The sequence below is a fragment of the Pseudophryne corroboree genome, chromosome 1 (genome assembly GCF_028390025.1).
Source record: "Pseudophryne corroboree isolate aPseCor3 chromosome 1, aPseCor3.hap2, whole genome shotgun sequence".
Taxonomy (NCBI): Eukaryota; Metazoa; Chordata; class Amphibia; order Anura; family Myobatrachidae; genus Pseudophryne; species Pseudophryne corroboree.
In genome coordinates, this window is record NC_086444.1 from 897,356,599 (window position 1) to 897,379,042 (window position 22,444).

A 22,444-nucleotide genomic window follows, 5' to 3' on the forward strand; every position below is an offset into this window, starting at 1 on the left:
GCCATCCAAGGTGTTTTATTGCGTCTCAGGGCGCCCCCCCCCAGCGCCCTGCACCCTCAGTGACCGGAGTGTGAAGTGTGCTGAGAGCAATGGCGCACAGCTGCAGTGCTGTGCGCTACCTTGTTGAAGACAGGACGTCTTCTGCCGCCGATTTTCCGGACCTCTTCTGTCTTCTGGCTCTGTAAGGGGGCCGGCGGCGCGGCTCTGGGACCCATCCATGGCTGGGCCTGTGATCGTCCCTCTGGAGCTAATGTCCAGTAGCCTAAGAAGCCCAATCCACTCTGCACGCAGGTGAGTTCGCTTCTTCTCCCCTTAGTCCCTCGATGCAGTAAGCCTGTTGCCAGCAGGTCTCACTGAAAATAAAAAACCTAAAACTAAACTTTTCACTAAGCAGCTCAGGAGAGCCACCTAGTGTGCACCCTTCTCGTTCGGGCACAAAAATCTAACTGAGGCTTGGAGGAGGGTCATGGGGGGAGGAGCCAGTGCACACCAGGTAGTCCTAAAGCTTTTACTTTTGTGCCCAGTCTCCTGCGGAGCCGCTATTCCCCATGGTCCTTACGGAGTCCCCAGCATCCACTTAGGACGTTAGAGAAATGTATAAGTTAAAGTAGATAAAAGCCCACTTATTAGGTCCATTAATGGACATTGTACTTGTTATTGTAGAATTGTTATTTTTCATCATAGAAGCATAAAATACACTATACAGGTATGCAATTGAAACAATACACTGCATACCTAACAAAAGATGTGCATTTAATGGAGGGGTAAAAGGGGGCAGTGAAAATGGTGGAGGGGCCCTGATTGACTCATTTGCACTGGGCCACACGATTTCTCATGCCAGCCCTACTCCTACCCCTTGAGAAACACCTCTTTCTTTTGAATAATGTTTTCAGGTTTTCATGTAAAATGCTGACAGCTTTATATATGACCTGAATACATAATGCGAGTATTGGGACACCAGGAATGTTTTTACTGCATGTGTTACTTTTGTCTGTGTAACATTCTTATTACATTGTTTGGAGTCTGTACTGAATGTAGTTTCCACCTAAAGGTTATACTTTTACTAGCATTTGTATATCGGAGCATGTATTTTCACTTGCTGCCTAAAATAATACAGTGTGCATTAAACAAAGTAATGCCTACACACAATACCATGCTGCTGGTTTAACTGGGTATAGCAGTTCATGCTTGTATTAGAGATGAGCGGGTTCGGTTCCTCGGAATCCGAACCCGCCCGAACTTCAGGTTTTTTTACACGGGGCCGAGCGACTCGGACCTTCCGGCCTTGCTCGGTTAACCCGAGCGCGCCCGAACGTCATCATCCCGCTGTCGGATTCTCGCGAGGCTCGGATTCTATCGCGAGACTCGGATTCTATATAAGGAGCCGCGCGTCGCCGCCATTTTCACACGTACATTGAGATTGATAGGGAGAGGACGTGGCTGGCGTCCTCTCCGTTTAGAGTGACTAGAGTACTAGAGAGAGACACAAATTTTGGGGAGCATATAGGAGGAGTACTACTTGCTGCTGATAGTGTGACCAGTGACCAGTGCCACCAGTTTAATTAATCCGTTCTCTGCCTGAAAAAAAACGATACACAGTGTGACACAGTCACACATACCATATCTGTGCTCAGCCCAGTGTGCTGCATCATATACTGTATATCATTATCTGACTGCTGAGTGCTCACTGCTCACACAGCTTAATTGTGGGGGAGACTGGGGAGCAGTTATAGCAGGAGTACATTTAAGTACAGTGCACACTTTTGCTGCCAGAGTGCCACTGCCAGTGTGACTGACCAGTGACCACCAGTATTGTGATTGTCTGCTGACCACCAGTATATTGTGATTGTCTGCCTGAAAAAGTTAAACACTCGTCGTGTGGTGTTTTTATAAACGCATTCTGCAGACAGTGTCCAGCAGGTCCGTCATTACATAATATATACCTGTCCGGCTGCAGTACTAGTGTGATATATATATATATTTTAATTTTATCTCATTATCATCCAGTCTATATTAGCAGCAGACACAGTACGGTAGTCCACGGCTGTAGCTACCTCTGTGTCGGCAGTCGCTCGTCCATCCATAATTGTATACCACCTACCCGTGGTTTTTTTTTTTCTATCTTCTTGATACTAGTAGCTTACTTTAGGAGTCTGCAGTGCTGACAGACAGTGTCCAGCAGGTCCGTCATTACATAATATATACCTGTCCGGCTGCAGTACTAGTGTGATATATATATATATTTTAATTTTATCTCATTATCATCCAGTCTATATTAGCAGCAGACACAGTACGGTAGTCCACGGCTGAAGCTACCTCTGTGTCGGCAGTCGCTCGTCCATCCATAATTGTATACCACCTACCCGTGGTTTTTTTTTTTCTATCTTCTTGATACTAGTAGCTTACTTTAAGAGTCTGCTGAGTCTGACAGACAGTGTCCAGCAGGTCCGTCATTACATAATATATACCTGTCCGGCTGCAGTACTAGTGTGTTATATATATATATTTTAATTTTATCTCATTATCATCCAGTCTATATTAGCAGCAGACACAGTACGGTAGTCCACGGCTGTAGCTACCTCTGTGTCGGCAGTCGCTCGTCCATCCATAATTGTATACCACCTACCCGTGGTTTTTTTTTTTTTTCTATCTTCTTGATACTACTACTAGTAGCTTACTTTAGGAGTCTGCAGTGCTGAGTCTGACAGACAGTGTCCAGCAGGTCCGTCATTACATAATATATACCTGTCCGGCTGCAGTACTAGTGTGATATATATATATATTTTAATTTTATCTCATTATCATCCAGTCTATATTAGCAGCAGACACAGTACGGTAGTCCACGGCTGAAGCTACCTCTGTGTCGGCAGTCGCTCGTCCATCCATAATTGTATACCACCTACCCGTGGTTTTTTTTTTTTATATCTTCTTGATACTAGTAGCTTACTTTAAGAGTCTGCTGAGTCTGACAGACAGTGTCCAGCAGGTCCGTCATTACATAATATATACCTGTCCGGCTGCAGTACTAGTGTGTTATATATATATATTTTAATTTTATCTCATTATCATCCAGTCTATATTAGCAGCAGACACAGTACGGTAGTCCACGGCTGTAGCTACCTCTGTGTCGGCAGTCGCTCGTCCATCCATAATTGTATACCACCTACCCGTGGTTTTTTTTTTCTATCTTCTTGATACTACTACTAGTAGCTTACTTAAGGAGTCTGCAGTGCTGAGTCTGACAGACAGTGTCCAGCAGGTCCGTCATTACATAATATATACCTGTCCGGCTGCAGTACTAGTGTGATATATATATATATATATTTTAATTTTATCTCATTATCATCCAGTCTATATTCGCAGCAGACACAGTACGGTAGTCCACGGCTGTAGCTACCTCTGTGTCGGCAGTCGCTCGTCCATCCATAATTGTATACCACCTACCCGTGGTTTTTTTTTTTTCTATCTTCTTGATACTAGTAGCTTACTTTAGGAGTCTGCAGTGCTGACAGACAGTGTCCAGCAGGTCCGTCATTACATAATATATACCTGTCCGGCTGCAGTACTAGTGTGATATATATATATATATATTTTAATTTTATCTCATTATCATCCAGTCTATATTAGCAGCAGACACAGTACGGTAGTCCACGGCTGAAGCTACCTCTGTGTCGGCAGTCGCTCGTCCATCCATAATTGTATACCACCTACCCGTGGTTTTTTTTTTTTATATCTTCTTGATACTAGTAGCTTACTTTAAGAGTCTGCTGAGTCTGACAGACAGTGTCCAGCAGGTCCGTCATTACATAATATATACCTGTCCGGCTGCAGTACTAGTGTGTTATATATATATATTTTAATTTTATCTCATTATCATCCAGTCTATATTAGCAGCAGACACAGTACGGTAGTCCACGGCTGTAGCTACCTCTGTGTCGGCAGTCGCTCGTCCATCCATAATTGTATACCACCTACCCGTGGTTTTTTTTTTCTATCTTCTTGATACTACTACTAGTAGCTTACTTTAGGAGTCTGCAGTGCTGAGTCTGACAGACAGTGTCCAGCAGGTCCGTCATTACATAATATATACCTGTCCGGCTGCAGTACTAGTGTGATATATATATATATATATTTTAATTTTATCTCATTATCATCCAGTCTATATTCGCAGCAGACACAGTACGGTAGTCCACGGCTGTAGCTACCTCTGTGTCGGCAGTCGCTCGTCCATCCATAATTGTATACCACCTACCCGTGGTTTTTTTTTTTTTCTATCTTCTTGATACTAGTAGCTTACTTTAGGAGTCTGCAGTGCTGACAGACAGTGTCCAGCAGGTCCGTCATTACATAATATATACCTGTCCGGCTGCAGTACTAGTGTGATATATATATATATTTTAATTTTATCTCATTATCATCCAGTCTATATTAGCAGCAGACACAGTACGGTAGTCCACGGCTGTAGCTACCTCTGTGTCGGCAGTCGCTCATCCATCCATAATTGTATACCACCTACCCGTGGTTTTTTTTTTTCTATCTTCTTGATACTAGTAGCTTACTTTAGGAGTCTGCAGTGCTGACAGACAGTGTCCAGCAGGTCCGTCAATACATAATATATACCTGTCCGGCTGCAGTACTAGTGTGATATATATATATATATTTTAATTTTAACTCATTATCATCCAGTCTATATTAGCAGCAGACACAGTACGGTAGTCCACGGCTGTAGCTACCTCTGTGTCGGCAGTCGCTCGTCCATCCATAAGTATACTAGTATCCATCCATCTCCATTGTTTACCTGAGGTGCCTTTTAGTTGTGCCTATTAAAATATGGAGAACAAAAATGTTGAGGTTCCAAAAATAGGGAAAGATCAAGATCGACTTCCACCTCGTGCTGAAGCTGCTGCCACTAGTCATGGCCGAGACGATGAAATGCCAGCAACGTCGTCTGCCAAGGCCGATGCCCAATGTCATAGTACAGAGCATGTAAAATCCAAAACACCAAATATCAGTAAAAAAAGGACTCAAAAATCTAAAATAAAATTGTCGTCGGAGAAGCGTAAACTTGCCAATATGCCATTTACCACACGGAGTGGCAAGGAACGGCTGAGGCCCTGGCCTATGTTCATGGCTAGTGGTTCAGCTTCACATGAGGATGGAAGCACTCAGCCTCTCGCTAGAAAAATGAAAAGACTCAAGCTGGCAAAAGCACAGCAAAGAACTGTGCGTTCTTCGAAATCCCAAATCCACAAGGAGAGTCCAATTGTGTCGGTTGCGATGCCTGACCTTCCCAACACTGGACGTGAAGAGCATGCGCCTTCCACCATTTGCACACCCCTGCAAGTGCTGGAAGGAGCACCCGCAGTCCAGTTCCTGATAGTCATATTGAAGATGTCAGTGTTGAAGTACACCAGGATGAGGAGGATATGGGTGTTGCTGGCGCTGGGGAGGAAATTGACAAGGAGGATTCTGATGGTGAGGTGGTTTGTTTAAGTCAGGCACCCGGGGAGACACCTGTTGTCCGTGGGAGGAATATGGCCATTGACATGCCTGGTGAAAATACCAAAAAAATCAGCTCTTCGGTGTGGAAGTATTTCAACAGAAATGCGGACAACATTTGTCAAGCCGTGTGTTGCCTTTGTCAAGCTGTAATAAGTAGGGGTAAGGACGTTAACCACCTCGGAACATCCTCCCTTATACGTCACCTGCAGCGCATTCATAATAAGTCAGTGACAAGTTCAAAAACTTTGGGCGACAGCGGAAGCAGTCCACTGACCAGTAAATCCCTTCCTCTTGTAACCAAGCTCACGCAAACCACCCCACCAACTCCCTCAGTGTCAATTTCCTCCTTCCCCAGGAATGCCAATAGTCCTGCAGGCCATGTCACTGGCAATTCTGACGAGTCCTCTCCTGCCTGGGATTCCTCCGATGCATCCTTGCGTGTAACGCCTACTGCTGCTGGCGCTGCTGTTGTTGCTGCTGGGAGTCGATGGTCATCCCAGAGGGGAAGTCGGAAGACCACTTGTACTACTTCCAGTAAGCAATTGACTGTCCAACAGTCCTTTGCGAGGAAGATGAAATATCACAGCAGTCATCCTGTTGCAAAGCGGATAACTGAGGCCTTGACAACTATGTTGGTGTTAGACGTACGTCCGGTATCCGCCGTTAGTTCACAGGGAACTAGACAATTTCTTGAGGTAGTGTGCCCCCGTTACCAAATACCATCTAGGTTCCACTTCTCTAGGCAGGTGATACTGAGAATGTACACGGACGTCAGAAAAAGACTCACCAGTGTCCTAAAAAATGCAGTTGTACCCAATGTCCACTTAACCACGGACATGTGGACAAGTGGAGCAGGGCAGGGTCAGGACTATATGACTGTGACAGCCCACTGGGTAGATGTATGGACTCCCGCCGCAAGAACAGCAGCGGCGGCACCAGTAGCAGCATCTCGCAAACGCCAACTCTTTCCTAGGCAGGCTACGCTTTGTATCACCGGTTTCCAGAATACGCACACAGCTGAAAACCTCTTACGGCAACTGAGGAAGATCATCGCGGAATGGCTTACCCCAATTGGACTCTCCTGTGGATTTGTGGCATCGGACAACGCCAGCAATATTGTGTGTGCATTAAATATGGGCAAATTCCAGCACGTCCCATGTTTTGCACATACCTTGAATTTGGTGGTGCAGAATTTTTTTAAAAACGAGAGGGGCGTGCAAGAGATGCTGTCGGTGGCCAGAAGAATTGCGGGACACTTTCGGCGTACAGGCACCACGTACAGAAGACTGGAGCACCACCAAAAACGCCTGAACCTGCCCTGCCATCATCTGAAGCAAGAAGTGGTAACGAGGTGGAATTCAACCCTTGTGCAAGGTTCTGCTGCCCTTTGAACTTGCCACACGTGAAGTCAGTTCAGACACTGCCAGCCTGAGTCAGGTCATTCCCCTCATCAGGCTTTTGCAGAAGAAGCTGGAGACATTGAAGGAGGAGCTAACACGGAGCGATTCCGCTAGGCATGTGGGACTTGTGGATGGAGCCCTTAATTCGCTTAACAAGGATTCACGGGTGGTCAATCTGTTGAAATCAGATCACTACATTTTGGCCACCGTGCTCGATCCTAGATTTAAAACCTACCTTGGATCTCTCTTTCCGGCAGACACAAGTCTGCTGGGGTTCAAAGACCTGCTGGTGAGAAAATTGTCAAGTCAAGCGGAACGCGACCTGTCAACATCTCCTCCTTCACATTCTCCCGCAACTGGGGGTGCGAGGAAAAGGCTCAGAATTCCGAGCCCACCCGCTGGCGGTGATGCAGGGCAGTCTGGAGCGACTGCTGATGCTGACATCTGGTCCGGACTGAAGGACCTGCCAACGATTACGGACATGTCGTCTACTGTCACTGCATATGATTCTCTCCCCATTGAAAGAATGGTACAGGATTATATGAGTGACCGCATCCAAGTAGGCACGTCAGACAGTCCGTACTTATACTGGCAGGAAAAAGAGGCAATTTGGAGGCCCTTGCACAAACTGGCTTTATTCTACCTAAGTTGCCCTCCCACAAGTGTGTACTCCGAAAGAGTGTTTAGTGCCGCCGCTCACCTTGTCAGCAATCGGCGTACGAGGTTACTTCCAGAAAATGTGGAGAAGATGATGTTCATTAAAATGAATTATAATCAATTCCTCCGTGGAGACATTGACCAGCAGCAATTGCCTCCACAAAGTACACAGGGAGCTGAGATGGTGGATTCCAGTGGGGACGAATTGATAATCTGTGAGGAGGGGGATGTACACGGTGATATATCGGAGGATGATGATGAGGTGGACATCTTGCCTCTGTAGAGCCAGTTTGTGCAAGGAGAGATTAATTGCTTCTTTTTTGGTGGGGGTCCAAACCAACCCGTCATTTCAGTCACAGTCGTGTGGCAGACCCTGTCACTGAAATGATGGGTTGGTTAAAGTGTGCATGTCCTGTTTATACAACATAAGGGTGGGTGGGAGGGCCCAAGGACAATTCCATCTTGCACCTCTTTTTTCTTTAATTTTTCTTTGCGTCATGTGCTGTTTGGGGAGTATTTTTTTGAAGGGCCATCCTGCGTGACACTGCAGTGCCACTCCTAGATGGGCCAGGTGTTTGTGTCGGCCACTAGGGTCGCTTACCTTACTCACACAGCTACCTCATTGCGCCTCTTTTTTTCTTTGCGTCATGTGCTGTTTGGGGAGTGTTTTTTGGAAGGGCCATCCTGCGTGACACTGCAGTGACACTCCTAGATGGGCCAGGTGTTTGTGTCGGCCACTAGGGTCGCTTATCTTACTCACACAACTACCTCATTGCGCCTCTTTTTTTCTTTGCGTCATGTGCTGTTTGGGGAGTGTTTTTTGGAAGGGCCATCCTGCGTGACACTGCAGTGCCACTCCTAGATGGGCCAGGTGTTTGTGTCGGCCACTAGGGTCGCTTATCTTACTCACACAGCTACCTCATTGCGCCTCTTTTTTTCTTTGCGTCATGTGCTGTTTGGGGAGTGTTTTTTGGAAGGGCCATCCTGCGTGACACTGCAGTGCCACTCCTAGATGGGCCAGGTGTTTGTGTCGGCCACTAGGGTCGCTTACCTTACACAGCTACCTCATTGCGCCTCTTTTTTTCTTTGCGTCATGTGCTGTTTGGGGAGTGTTTTTTGGAAGGGCCATCCTGCGTGACACTGCAGTGACACTCCTAGATGGGCCAGGTGTTTGTGTCGGCCACTAGGGTCGCTTACCTTACTCACACAGCTACCTCATTGCGCCTCTTTTTTTCTTTGCGTCATGTGCTGTTTGGGGAGTGTTTTTTGGAAGGGCCATCCTGCGTGACACTGCAGTGCCACTCCTAGATGGGCCAGGTGTTTGTGTCGGCCACTAGGGTCGCTTATCTTACTCACACAGCTACCTCATTGCGCCTCTTTTTTTCTTTGCGTCATGTGCTGTTTGGGGAGTGTTTTTTTTGGAAGGGCCATCCTGCGTGACACTGCAGTGCCACTCCTAGATGGGCCAGGTGTTTGTGTCGGCCACTAGGGTCGCTTAGCTTAGTCATCCAGCGACCTCGGTGAAATTTTAGGACTAAAAATAATATTGTGAGGTGTGAGGTGTTCAGAATAGACTGAAAATGAGTGGAAATTATGTTTTTTGAGGTTAATAATACTTTGGGATCAAAATGACCCCCAAATTCTATGATTTAAGCTGTTTTTTAGTGTTTTTTTAAAAAAACACCCGAATCCAAAACACACCCGAATCCGACAAAAAAAATTCGGTGAGGTTTTGCCAAAACGCGGTCGAACCCATAACATGGCCGCGGAACCGAACCCAAAACCAAAACACAAATTTCAAGTGCACATCTCTAGCTTGTATGCAGTGGACCATAGATTTAAAAGTTACTACTAAACCAGGGCACCATTATGCTGCATACACTTGGTGCGACGGCCAATACGGACTATATTGTGTCTGGAGGCATGAACCTCCGATATAGTTTACACGTGGTTCAATATGCACTGTGTTTTAGAAACATAGAAACATAGAATTTGACGGCAGATAAGAACCACTTGGCCCATCTAGTCTGCCCTTTTTTTAACCATATTTTTACCTCAAACCTTATTTGAGTCTTATTTCTTTGTAAGGATATCCTTATGTCTATCCCATGCATGTTTAAATTGCTCTACTGTCTTAGCCTCTACCACCTCTGATGGGAGGCTATTCCACTTGTCCACTACCCATTCTGTGAAGTCATTTATCCTCAAATTTCCCCTGAACCTCCCCCCCCCCTCCCTCCAGTCTCAGTGCATGTCTTTGTGTCCTATTGCTTCTCATCATTTGGAGAATGTTTCCCTCCTGGACTTTGTTAAAACCCTTGATATATTTGATCGTTTCTATCATGTTCCCCCTTTCCCTTCTCTGCTCCAAACTATACATATTGAGATTTTTTTAGTCTTTCTGGGTATGTTTTGTGATGTAGGCCATGCACCATTTTACTTGCCCTTCTTTGTACAGTCTCTAATGTATTAATATCCTTTTGAAGATATGGCCTCCAGAATTGAACACATTATTCTAGATGAGGCCGTACCAATGACCTATACAATGGCATTATTATTACTTCTTTCTTTCTGCTGCTTATTCCTCTCCCAATGCAGCCAAGCATCTGACTAGCCTTTCTCATTGCTTTGTTACATTGCTTACCTGTCTTTAAGTCACCTGAAATAGTGGCCCTCATTCCAAGTTGTTCACTCGCTAGCTGCTTTTAGCAGCATTGCCCACGCTAGGCCGCCGCCCTTTGGGAGTGTATCTTAGCATAGCAGAATTGCGAACGAAAGATTAGCAGAAAACTGCTAATAAATAATTCTTTGCAGTTTCTGAGTAGCTCCAGACCTACTCACAGATTGCGATCAGCTCAGTCCCTTTAGTTCCTGGTTTGACGTCACAAACACGCCTTGCGTTCGGCCAGCCACTCCCTCGTTTCTCCAGACACTCCTGCGTTTTTCCCTGACACGCCTGCGTTTTTTAGCACACTCCCGGAAAACGCTCAGTTACCACCCAGAAATGCCCCTTTCCTGTCAATCACTCACCGATCAGCAGAGCGACTGAAAAGCACCGCAGGATCCACAGCAAATCTACTAAGTTTTAAGTTAAATAACTAAGCGCATGCGCCCTGCGTGCCTTGCGCATGCGCATTCTGCAACAATTCGCAGGATGTCGAAAATCGGCAACGAGCGAACAACTCGGAATGACCCCCAGTGACTCCTAGATCCATTTCCAGTATAGTGCCATTAATACTATATTTAGCCTTTGGATTTTTAAGACCCAAGTGCATGATTTTGCATTTTTTGGCATCAAACTGTAATTGCCACACTCTTGACCATTCCTATAGTCTACCTAGATCCTCAGTCATTTGTTTTACCCCACCTGGTGTGTCTACCCTGTTGCATACCTTTGTGTCATCTGCAAAAAGGCATACTTTCTCTTTAATGCCATCTGCAATGTCACCAATAAAGATTTTAAAAAGCACTGGTCCTAGTACAGATCCCTGGGGTACTCCACTGTTAACATTTCCCTCCTGTGAATGCACTCCATTTACCACAACTCTCTGTTTTCTATCCTGCAACCAAGATTTTATCCGTTCAATTCAATACGTTTTCTACCGATATGGACTATATAAGTATATGGGTAGAAATATCGCACCACGTGTAGGCCCCTTCTGCCTGGAGAGTGGGGCTAACAATCACCTAATCTAGGTAAACTGTAAGCCCCTGATGCTCATTCATGAACCTCCATTCCCATATAAACGTTTACTGCAATATGTTTACCTGATTCTTGGACTGTCATCTCTGGCTTCTGACACCAGGCTCTTGGATGACAACCTCCTCTGTAGCTCATGCACAGGTAATAGCAGGACTTTGCCATCTTTAGGACTCGGGGCCTAATACAGATCTGATCGCAGCAGCAAATTTGTTAGCTAATGGGCAAAACCATGTGCCCTGCAGGGGGGGCAGATATAACATGTGCAGAGAGAGTTAGATTTGGGTGGGTTATATTGTTTCTGTGCACGGTAAATACTGGCTGCTTTATTTTTACACTGCAATTTACATTTCAGTTTGAACATACCCCACCCAAATCTAACTCTCTCTGCACATGTTATATCTGCCCCCCTGCAGTGTACATGGTTTTGCCCATTTGCTAACAAATTTGCTGCTGCGATCAGATCTGAATTAGGCCCTCTGTACTTAAAGGTGCTCTACATTTTGTTCAGTAAAGTGTTCCTGCTACTGGATTCCAAAATACATACAGTGGGGTTTGAAAGTTTGGGCACCCCAGGCAAAAATTCATTTTAATGTGCAAAAAAAAGCCAAGGAAAGATGGAAAAATCTCCAAAAGGCACCAAATTAGTGAAATTACAGATTATACATTCTTATAACATGTCAAAAAAAGTTTGATTTTATTTCCATCATTTACACTTTCAAAAGAACAGAAAACAAAAAATGGTGTCTGCAAAAGTTTGGGCACCCTGCAGAGTTAATACCTTGTACTGCCCCCTTTGGCAAGTATCACAGCTTGTAAACGCTTTTTGTAGCTAGCCAAGAATCTTTCAATTCTTGTTTGAGGTATCTTCGCCCATTCTTCATTACAAAAGTCTTCCAGTTCTTTGAGATTCCTGGGCTGTCTGTGACGCACTGCTCTTTTGAGGTCTATCCATAGATTTTCAATTATGTTGAGGTCAGGAGATTGTGACGGCCATTGCAAAACCTTCCATTTACGCCTCTTGATGTAATCCACCATGGATTTTGAGGTGTGTTTAGGATCATTATCCATTTGTAGAAGCCAGCCTCTCTTTAACTTCAGCTTTTTCACAGATGGCATCAAGTTAGCGTCCAAAATTAGCTGGAATCTTATTGAATCCATTTTTCCTTTTACTCGTGAAATGTTCCCTGTGCCACTGGCTGCAATACAACCCCAAAGCATGATTGATCCACCCCCATGCTTAACAGTTGGACAGAGGTTCTTTTCATTAAATTCTGTGCCCTTCCTTCTCCAAACGTACCTTTGCTCATTCTGGCCAAAAAGTTCTATTTTAACCTCATCGGTCCACAGAACTTTATTCCAAAATGCATCAGGCTTGTCTATATGTTCATTTGCAAACTTCAAATGCTGATTTTTGTGGTGAGGACGTAGAAGAGGTTTTCTTCTGATGACTCTTCCATGAAGACCATATTTGTACAAGTATCTCTTTATAGTGGAATAGTGTACCACAACTCCAGTGTCTGCCAGATCTTCCTGGAGGGATCGTGCAGTCAAACGTGGATTTTGACTTGCTTTTCTCACAATCCTGCGAGCTGTTCTGTCCGATATTTTTCTTGGTCTTCCAGATTTTGCTTTAACTTCCACTGTTCCTGATGACTGCCATTTCTTAATTACATTCCGAACAGAGGATATGGGCATCTGATAACGCTTTGCTATCTTCTTATAGCCTTCTCCTGCTTTGTGAGCGTCAACTATTCTCAGTTTCAGTGTTCTACACAACTGCTTAGAGGAACCCATAGTGCTGATTGTTGGAGCAAGGTCAGATGAGTCTGGGCTTTTAAAACCTTTGAGATTGACATCACCTGGTCTTTCCAGATGATGATTGAGAACAATCCATGACACTGCCAGGTCTCAGCTGTCCAAAGGGGGCAGTACAAGGTATTAACTCTGCAGGGTGCCCAAACTTTTGCAGACACCATTTTTTGTTTTCTGTTCTTTTGAAAGTGTAAATGATGGAAATAAAATCAAACTTTTTTTTGACATGTTATAAGAATGTCTAATCTGTAATTTGATGCCTTTTGGAGATTTTTCCATCTTTCCTTGGCTTCTTTTTGCACATTAAAATTAATTTTTGCCTGGGGTTCCCAAACTTTCAATACCCACTGTATATCATACACCCTGACACCATCACACTACAATCACAAGAATGTTTCCACAGTGGCCACTTGTGGTTTCAGGGCACCCACCCAAAATAATTTCATGACTCATTCATGGTCTGTGGATCTTTGGTTTTATAGGGTTATGTCTTTTTTTTTTTTTTCAATTTTCAACAGATCAAGGAAGATAATATTGATATTTTATATTCCCTATGAAACACAAAGAAGGCACGAGCTAAGGACTCACAGACTTTGGGCTGGTTTTAATATAGTAGGTGAATTCCATAATTGTAGTTTTATTGTATTTAGATGTCTACAATTTATATGTCAACATTCTGACCATGCCAAAATGTCAACATGGTCAAAATGTCAGCATTCAAAATATAGTTAACTGCATATACACTAGTATAAATATAGACATGTCGCATTTTGACAAAGTGTCGGACTGGGGTATGAAGGGCCCACCTGGGGAATACAGTGATTGGGGCCCATGCTTGTAAAATGTGGCCAGTTGCCACAGGGGGTGTGCTCAGTTTCCACAGAGGCTTGGCAGGCCATTACAGACCAAGTAATTGACCCAAAAATAGAGCAACAATGTATAATAGGAATAATAAGATTTTACTCAACGGTAAATCTATTTCTCGTAGTCTGTAGTGGATGCTGGGTACTCCGTAAGGACCACGGGGAATAGACGGGCTCCGCAGGAGACTGGGCACTTCCAAAGAAAAGATTAGGTACTACATCTGGTGTGCACTGGCTCCTCCCTCTATGCCCCTCCTCCAGACCCCAGTTAGAGAATCTGTGCCCAGAAGAGCTGACATTACTAGGAAAGGATTTGGAACCTAGGGTAAAACTCATACCAGCCACACCAATCACACCGTACAACTTGTGATAATTATACCCAGTTAACAGTATGAACAACAACTGAGCCTCAACAAACTGATGGCTCAGAACAAAAAACCCTATAGTTAAGCAATAACTATATACAAGTATTGCAGAATTCCGCACTTGGGACGGGCTCCCAGCATCCACTACGGACTACGAGAAATAGAATTACCGGTGAGTAAAATCTTATTTTCTCTGACGTCCTAGTGGATGCTGGGAACTCCGTAAGGACCATGGGGATTATACCAAAGCTCCCAAACGGGCAGGAGAGTGCGGATGACTCTGCAGCACCGAATGAGCAAACTCAAGGTCCTCCTCAGCCAGGGTATCAAACTTGTAGAATTTTGCAAACGTGTTTGATCCCGACCAGGTAGCAGCTCGGCAAAGTTGTAAAGCAGAGACCCCTTGGGCAGCCGCCCAAGAAGAGCCCACCTTCCTCGTGGAATGGGCTTTGACTGATTTAGGATGCGGCAGTCCAGCCGCAGAATGTGCAAGTTGAATCGTGCAACAGATCCAGCGAGCAATAGTCTGCTTTGAAGCAGGAGCACCCAGCTTGTTGGGTGCATGCAGGATAAACAGCGAGTCAGTTTTTCTGACTCCAGCCATCCTGGAAACATAGATTTTCAGGGCCCGGACTACATCCAGCAACTTGGAAACCTCCAAGTCCCGAGTAGCCGCAGGCACCACAATAGGTTGGTTCAAATGGAACGCTGATACCACCTTAGGGAGAAATTGGGGACGAGTCCTCAATTCTGCCCTGTCCATATGGAAGATAAGATAGGGGCTTTTGCATGACAAAGCCGCCAACTCTGACACACGCCTAGCCGAAGCCAAGGCCAAAAGCATGACCACTTTCCACGTGAGATATTTCAACTCCACGGTCTGAAGTGGCTTAAACCAATGTGATTTTAGGAAATCCAACACAACGTTGAGATCCCAAGGTGCCACTGGGGGCACAAAAGGGGGCTGAATATGCAGCACTCCCTTAACAAACATCTGAACTTCAGGCAGTGAAGCCAGTTCTTTTTGAAAGAAAATAGACAGGGCCGAAATCTGGACTTTAATGGAACCCAATTTTAGGCCCATTGTCACTCCTGACTGTAGGAAGTGCAGAAATCGACCCAGCTGAAATTCTTCCGTTGGGGCCTTCATAGCCTCACACCAAGCCACATATTTTCGCCATATGCGGTGATAATGTTTCGCTGTCACATCCTTCATAGCTTTTATCAGCGTAGGAATGACTTCAACCGGAATGCCCTTTTCCATCAGGATCCGGCGTTCAACCGCCATGCCGTCAAATGCAGCCGCGGTAAGTCTTGGAACAGACAGGGCCCCTGCTGTAGCAGGTCCTGTCTGAGAGGCAGAGGCCAAGGGTCCTCTGAGATCATTTCTTGTAGTTCCGGGTATCAAGTTCTTCTTGGCCAATCCGGAACGATGAGTATAGTTCTTACTCCTCTCTTTCTTATTATCCTCAGTACCTTGGGTATGAGAGGAAGAGGAGGGAACACATAAACCGACTGGTACACCCACGGTGTCACTAGAGCGTCCACAGCTATTGCCTGAGGGTCCCTTGACCTGGCGCAATATCTTTTTAGCTTTTTGTTGAGGCGGGACGCCATAATGTCCACCTGTGGCCTTTCCCAACGATTTACAATCAGCTGGAAGACTTCTGGATGAAGTCCCCACTCTCCCGGGTGGAGGTCGTGCCTGCTGAGGAAGTCTGCTTCCCAGTTGTCCACTCCCGGAATGAACACTGCTGACAGTGCTATCACGTGATTTTCTGCCCATCGGAGAATCTTTGTGGCTTCTGCCATCGCCATCCTGCTTCTTGTGCCGCCCTGTCTGTTTACATGGGCGACCGCCGTGATGTTGTCTGACTGAATCAGCACCGGTTGGTTTTGAAGCAGGGGTTTTGCCTGACTTAGGGCATTGTAAATGGCCCTTAGTTCCAGAATGTTTATGTGTAGGGAAGCTTCCTGACTCGACAATTGTCCTTGGAAGTTTCTTCCCTGCGTGACTGCCCCCCAACCTCGGAGGCTTGCATCCGTGGTCACCAGGACCCAGTCCTGTATGCCGAATCTGCGGCCCTCGAGTAGATGAGCACTCTGCAGCCACCACAGCAGAGACACCCTGGCCCTCGGGGACAGGGTGATCAACCGATGCATCTGAAGATGCGATCCGGACCACTTGTCTAACAGATCCCACTGAAAGATCCTTGCATGGAACCTGCCGAATGGAATTGCCTCGTAAGAAGCTACCATCTTTCCCAGGACTCGCGTGCAGTGATGCACCGACACCTGTTTTGGTTTTAGGAGGTCTCTGACCAGAGATGACAACTCCTTGGCCTTCTCCTCTGGGAGAAACACCTTCTTCTGTTCTGTGTCCAGAATAATACCCAGGAACAGAAGACGCGTCGTAGGAACCAGCTGCGACTTCGGGATATTCAGAATCCAGCCTTGCTGTCGTAGTACTTCCTGAGATAGTGCTACTCCAAACAAACAACTGCTCCCTGGACCTCGCCTTTATAAGGAGATCGTCCAAGTACGGGATAATTATAACTCCCTTCTTTCGAAGGAGTATCATCATTTCGGCCATTACCTTGGTAAATATCCTCGGTGCCGTGGACAGACCAAACGGCAACGTCTGGAATTGGTAATGGCAGTCCTGTACCACAAATCGGAGGTACACCTGGTGAGGTGGGTAAATGGGGACACGTAGGTAAGCATCCTTGATGTCCAGTGATACCATGTAATCCCCCTCTTCCAGGCTTGCAATCACCGCCCTGAGCGATTCCATTTTGAACTTGAACTTCCTTATATAAGTGTTCAAGGATTTCAAATTTAGAATGGGTCTCACCGAACCGTCTGGTTTCGGTACCACAAACATTGTGGAATAGTAACCCCATCCCTGTTGAAGGAGGGGAACTTTGATTATCACCTGCTGGAGGTACAGCTTGTGAATTGCCGCCAGTACTACCTCCCTTTCCTTGGGATTGGCTGGCAAGGCTGATTTGAGGTAACGGCGAGGGGGAGTCGCCTCGAACTCCAGCTTGTATCCCTGAGATACCACTTGTAGGACCCAGAGATCCACCTGTGAGCGAACCCACTGGTCGCTGAAGTTCCGGAGACGCGCCCCCACCGCACCTGGCTCCACCTGTGGAGCCCCAGCGTCATGCGGTGGATTTTGTGGAAGCAGGTGAGGATTTTTGCTCCTGGGAACTGGCTGTCTGATGCAGCTTCTTTCCTCTACCCCTGCCTCTGGGCAGAAAGGATGCGCCTCTGACACGCTTGCCTTTCTGAGGCCGAAAGGACTGTACTTGGTAATACGGTGCTTTCTTAGGCTGTGAGGGAACGTGAGGTAAAAAAGTCGACTTCCCAGCTGTCGCTGTGGATACAAGGTCCGAGAGACCGTCACCAAACAATTCCTCACCCTTATAAAGGCAAAACCTCCATGTGCCTTTTAGAATCGGCATCACCTGTCCACTGCCGAGTCCATAATACTCTCCTGGCAGAAATGGACATTGCATTAATTCTAGATGCCAGCCGGCAAATGTCCCTCTGTGCATCTCTCATATATAAGACTACGTCTTTAATATGCTCTATGGTTAGCAATATAGTGTCCCTGTCCAGGGAATCAATGTTATCAGACAGGGAATCAGACCACGCTGCTGCAGCACTACACATCCATGCTGAAGCAATAGCATGTCTCAGTATAGTACCTGAGTGTGTATACACAGACTTCAGGATAGCCTCCTGCTTTCTATCTGCAGGCTCCTTTAAGGCGGCCGTATCCTGAGAAGGCAGTGCCACCTTTTTTGATAAGCGTGTGAGCGCCTTGTCCACCTTAGGGGATGTCTCCCAGCGTAACCTATCCGTTGGCGGGAACGGGTACGCCATTAGTAACCGCTTAGAAATTACTAGTTTCTTATCAGGGGAACACCATGCTTCCTCACACAATTCATTTAACTCATCAGATGGGGGAAAAGTCACAGGCTGCTTTTTCTCCCCAAATATAATACCCTTTTTTGTGGTAACCGGGTTTATGTCAGAAATGTGTAAAACATCTTTCATAGCCGTAATCATACATCGGATGGCCCTTGTGGACTGTACATTTGTCTCATCTTCGTCGACACTGGAGTCAGACTCCGTGTCGACATCTGTGTCTGCCATCTGAGCTAGCGGGCGTTTTTGAGCCCCTGATGGCCTCTGAGACGCCTGGGCAGGCACGGGCTGAGATGCCGACTGTCTCATGGCTGTCACGTCGTCAAACCTTTTATGTAAGGAGTTGACACTGTCGGTTAAAACCTTCCACATATCCATCCACTCCGGTGTCGGCCCCGCAGGGGGAGACATCACACTTATCGGCTCCTGCTCCGCCTCCACGTAACCCTCCTCATCAAACATGTCGACAGAGCCGTACCGACACACCGCACACACACAGGGAATGCTCTGACTGAGGACAGGACCCCACAAAGTCCTTTGGGGAGACAGAGAGAGAGTATGCCAGCACACACCACAGCGCTATATAAACAGGGATTTACACTAACAAAAGTGAATTTTCCCTATAGCTGCTTAATATATATATATATACAGTTTGCGCCTAAATTTAGTGCCCCCCCCCTCTCTTTTTTACCCTTTGAGCCTGGAAACTGCAGGGGAGAGCCTGTGGAGCTGTCTTCCAGCGGAGCTGTGAAGAGAAAATGGCGCCGGTGTGCTGAGGGAGATTGCCCCGCCCCCTTCTCGGCGGACTTCTCCCGCTTTTTTATATAATTTTATGGCGGGGGATTATGCACATATACAGTTTATTAGACTGTATTATGTGCTTTTTGCCATGTAAGGTACTCTAATTGCTGCCCAGGGCGCCCCCCCCCAGCGCCCTGCACCCATCAGTGACCGGAGTGTGTGGTGTGCATAGGGAGCAATGGCGCACAGCTGCAGTGCTGTGCGCTACCTTAATGAAGACCGAAGTCTTCAGCCGCCGATTTCCTCCGGTTTCTTCCGTCTTCTGGCTCTGCAAGGGGGACGGCGGCGCGGCTCCGGGAACGGACGATCGAGGTCGGGCCCTGTGTTCGATCCCTCTGGAGCTAATGGTGTCCAGTAGCCTAGAAGCACAAGCTAGCTGCAAGCAGGTAGGTTTGCTTCTCTCCCCTAAGTCCCACGTAGCAGTGAGTCTGTTGCCAGCAGATCTCACTGAAAATAAAAACCTAACAAATACTTTTCTTTCTAGGAAGCTCAGGAGAGCCCCTAGTGTGTAACCAGCTCTGGCCGGGCACAGATTCTAACTGGGGTCTGGAGGAGGGGTATAGAGGGAGGAGCCAGTGCACACCAGATGTAGTACCTAATCTTTTCTTTGGAAGTGCCCAGTCTCCTGCGGAGCCCGTCTATTCCCCATGGTCCTTACGGAGTACCCAGCATCCACTAGGACGTCAGAGAAATACAGTCTGGAACCCGACATTAAAGCAGTTGGCCCTCAGGCAGTGGGGCCCACTGGGGATTGCCCCAATACCCCTGTGGGTCAATCCAACCATGTTTTGACCATATCAAAATATAGACATGGTAAAAATGTCGACATTGATAATATAAGTATATGGGTTCAGTGTGATTTACCGGCGGGTGGTATGCCAGCTGTCCATATCCCAACAGCGGCATCCCGTTCGCCAGAATGCCAGCAGTGGAGAGAGCACAAAGAGTCCCTTTGTTATCTATACTTTAACTGTCAACATTTTGCTATTACCCTCATGTGCTTTACCTTCTCCTACCAAAACCATCATCTACTCCCAACAATGGTACCTAACCCTTAGGATCTGCCGCCCTGCTGCTTACTTGAGTATTATGACAGCTGATGCAGCAATGCTTATAAACCATGTCAATGTCCTGCAATGTTCTACTCTGTAAGTCACATTTTTCTTGTTCTGTTCATTCTGTTTATGTACCATTTAAGAAGCTGTGGAGCCTGTGTGGGGCCATATAAATAGAGAATAACTGTAACAATATAGTCCATCTCTACATATTGGTTGTCTATATTATGATTGTACATTATGATTGTAGTGTCTATATTGTGGTTGTCTATATTTTGACTGTCTAAATAAAATACCACAGCCACCCTCAACAACACCACCTTTTCACAGAGCTCAATCATCATTCTGAAATAGTCTCCCTCACACTCCCTTAGATGTGTCTCTGACCTGCTTCTCAACCATTTTTTGATAACCACCTATCACTTCTACCTAACATAATACTCTTGTGCCAACCCTCATCTACAGACCGCTCCTGATCAGAATTCCCTGCTTTCTATATACTCTGTTTGGTGCTCTGAAGCACTGTACCACATGACAAACAGACAATAACAATAAAGTTTAACATCAGAGTAAACACTGAAGACAGATTTACCATCATTGATAAAGTTGCAAAATCCACACTGGTATCGTCGTCCTCCCTCAGTGAAAAGCATGAATGGACACATATAAGCTTTACATCGGTTACAACGAATTGGTCCAGTTTCTCCATGGTTTACAAGATAAAGAGGAGTCTAAAAAACATATGAACAAAATCTTGTGAAATCACCATAGTCTGTTCCACTAAACTAAGCGGATCATTCATGTGAAACTGAATTCGAATGCTCACTACATTTTATTTTAACTTGATCTTAAAATGAATCATGTACCATTGCAACCTCAGGCACAAGGCTGGCTATCTACATTGTTTGTTCTTGCAAGATTCATGATCTGAATGTGAGATTAGACTGATGTTCTCCATGCAACAAAATTCACATTTAACTGGTGTAACAAGAAATACATTGAAACTTGTAAATGTATCTATCCTATGGGCGGGATGTCGCCCGGCATTCCGGAACTCGGAATGACCCCCACCCTATGGGGTCATTCCGAGTTGATCGTAGCTGTGCTAAATTTAGCACAGCTACGATCTTCTTCCCTGACATGCGGGGGGACGCCCAGCACAGAGCTAGTCCGCCCCACATGTCAGTTCAGCCCCCCTAGCAGAAGTGCAAAGGCATCGCACAGTGGCGATTCCTTTGCACTTCAAGAGCAGCTCCCAGCCAGCGCAGCTTTAGTGTGCTGGCCAGGAGCTACTCATCGCTCCCCGGCCCACAGTGGCTGCGTATGACGTCACGCAGCCGCTGCGGCCCGCCCCCCGTTCGGTCCGGCCACGCCTGCGTTGGCCAGACCAAACCCATGAAACGGTGGCCAAACGCAGCCATTCCGCCCCCTCCCGCCCAGCGATCGCCTCTGCCTGTCAATCAGGCAGAGGCGATCGTATCTCTGCTACGGCCTTTGGCCGTCTGGTATGCGCCGGCGCATGCGCAGTAGGGACCGGTTCGCTCTGCTGCGTTAAAACGCAGCGAGCGAACGGGTCAGAATGACCCCTTATATGTTTACATAAGAACATTACAAATCTCTGAAAAACATATAATGGCACAGGCTAGTCAGCATGATATTGGAGACATCCCAAAGTTCTCCCCTAGACGTGGTAAGTGGTAACCAGAACCAGAGCTGAACAGCATGTAGCGGATTGATTTTACTAAAGGGAAAAGGGGGGAAGCCAAGATGCCTGTTCTTTACCAATATCAACAAGCTACTGTGATGATTACTAAGGAAACAAATGGGGTCCTGGATAACTGTGAGACCCCTTGCCCTATACACAATGGTGATATATAATATAGTAAAATTAAAAACTTCTATTGATTAAAAAAATACATTCCCTTTACCCTTGTGCCTTGTTTTAAAAGCTATTTATTTATTTTTTAGCCAAGTAGTTCTGAGGAGATAACGTGAAACATTCCAAGCTTGTTCCCAACAATAACAGCTCAGAACACAGTCTATGCCAAATATCCATCATTATGGGAAGAAGACAAGGGGCTGAATCTTGTCAGACATTATATTTATACATTAAGCATTGCAATTTAGGAAACTAACCGAGCTTGTGATGTGCAGATTGCAGAAACATATGTTAATGGTAAAACTGGTTGTTATTTATGGACATCCCCATATATTTATAATAGTCTGACTGCCTATAAGTAAAACATACATCAATCTGCACAATCATTGAATTCAGTTATACAGTAAAACTCTCACATTTCCACCCAAATTATGTCAAAACATTAGTACAATCATGAAAATCAAGCAC

At 46.0% G+C, this 22,444-nt stretch overlaps 1 protein-coding gene across 3 annotated transcripts in view; it reads right to left on the bottom strand.

The window, feature by feature from the left end:
* SEC24D (SEC24 homolog D, COPII coat complex component) overlaps positions 1 to 22,444 on the bottom strand; it is a 451,689-nt gene that overhangs the window by 225,120 nt on the left and 204,125 nt on the right. For all 3 annotated transcript variants that reach the window (XM_063920228.1, XM_063920226.1, XM_063920227.1), the window contains exon 9: positions 20,690 to 20,828. In XM_063920228.1, the coding sequence (XP_063776298.1) occupies positions 20,690 to 20,828 (139 nt within the window). The remainder of the gene's footprint in view (positions 1 to 20,689; positions 20,829 to 22,444) is intronic.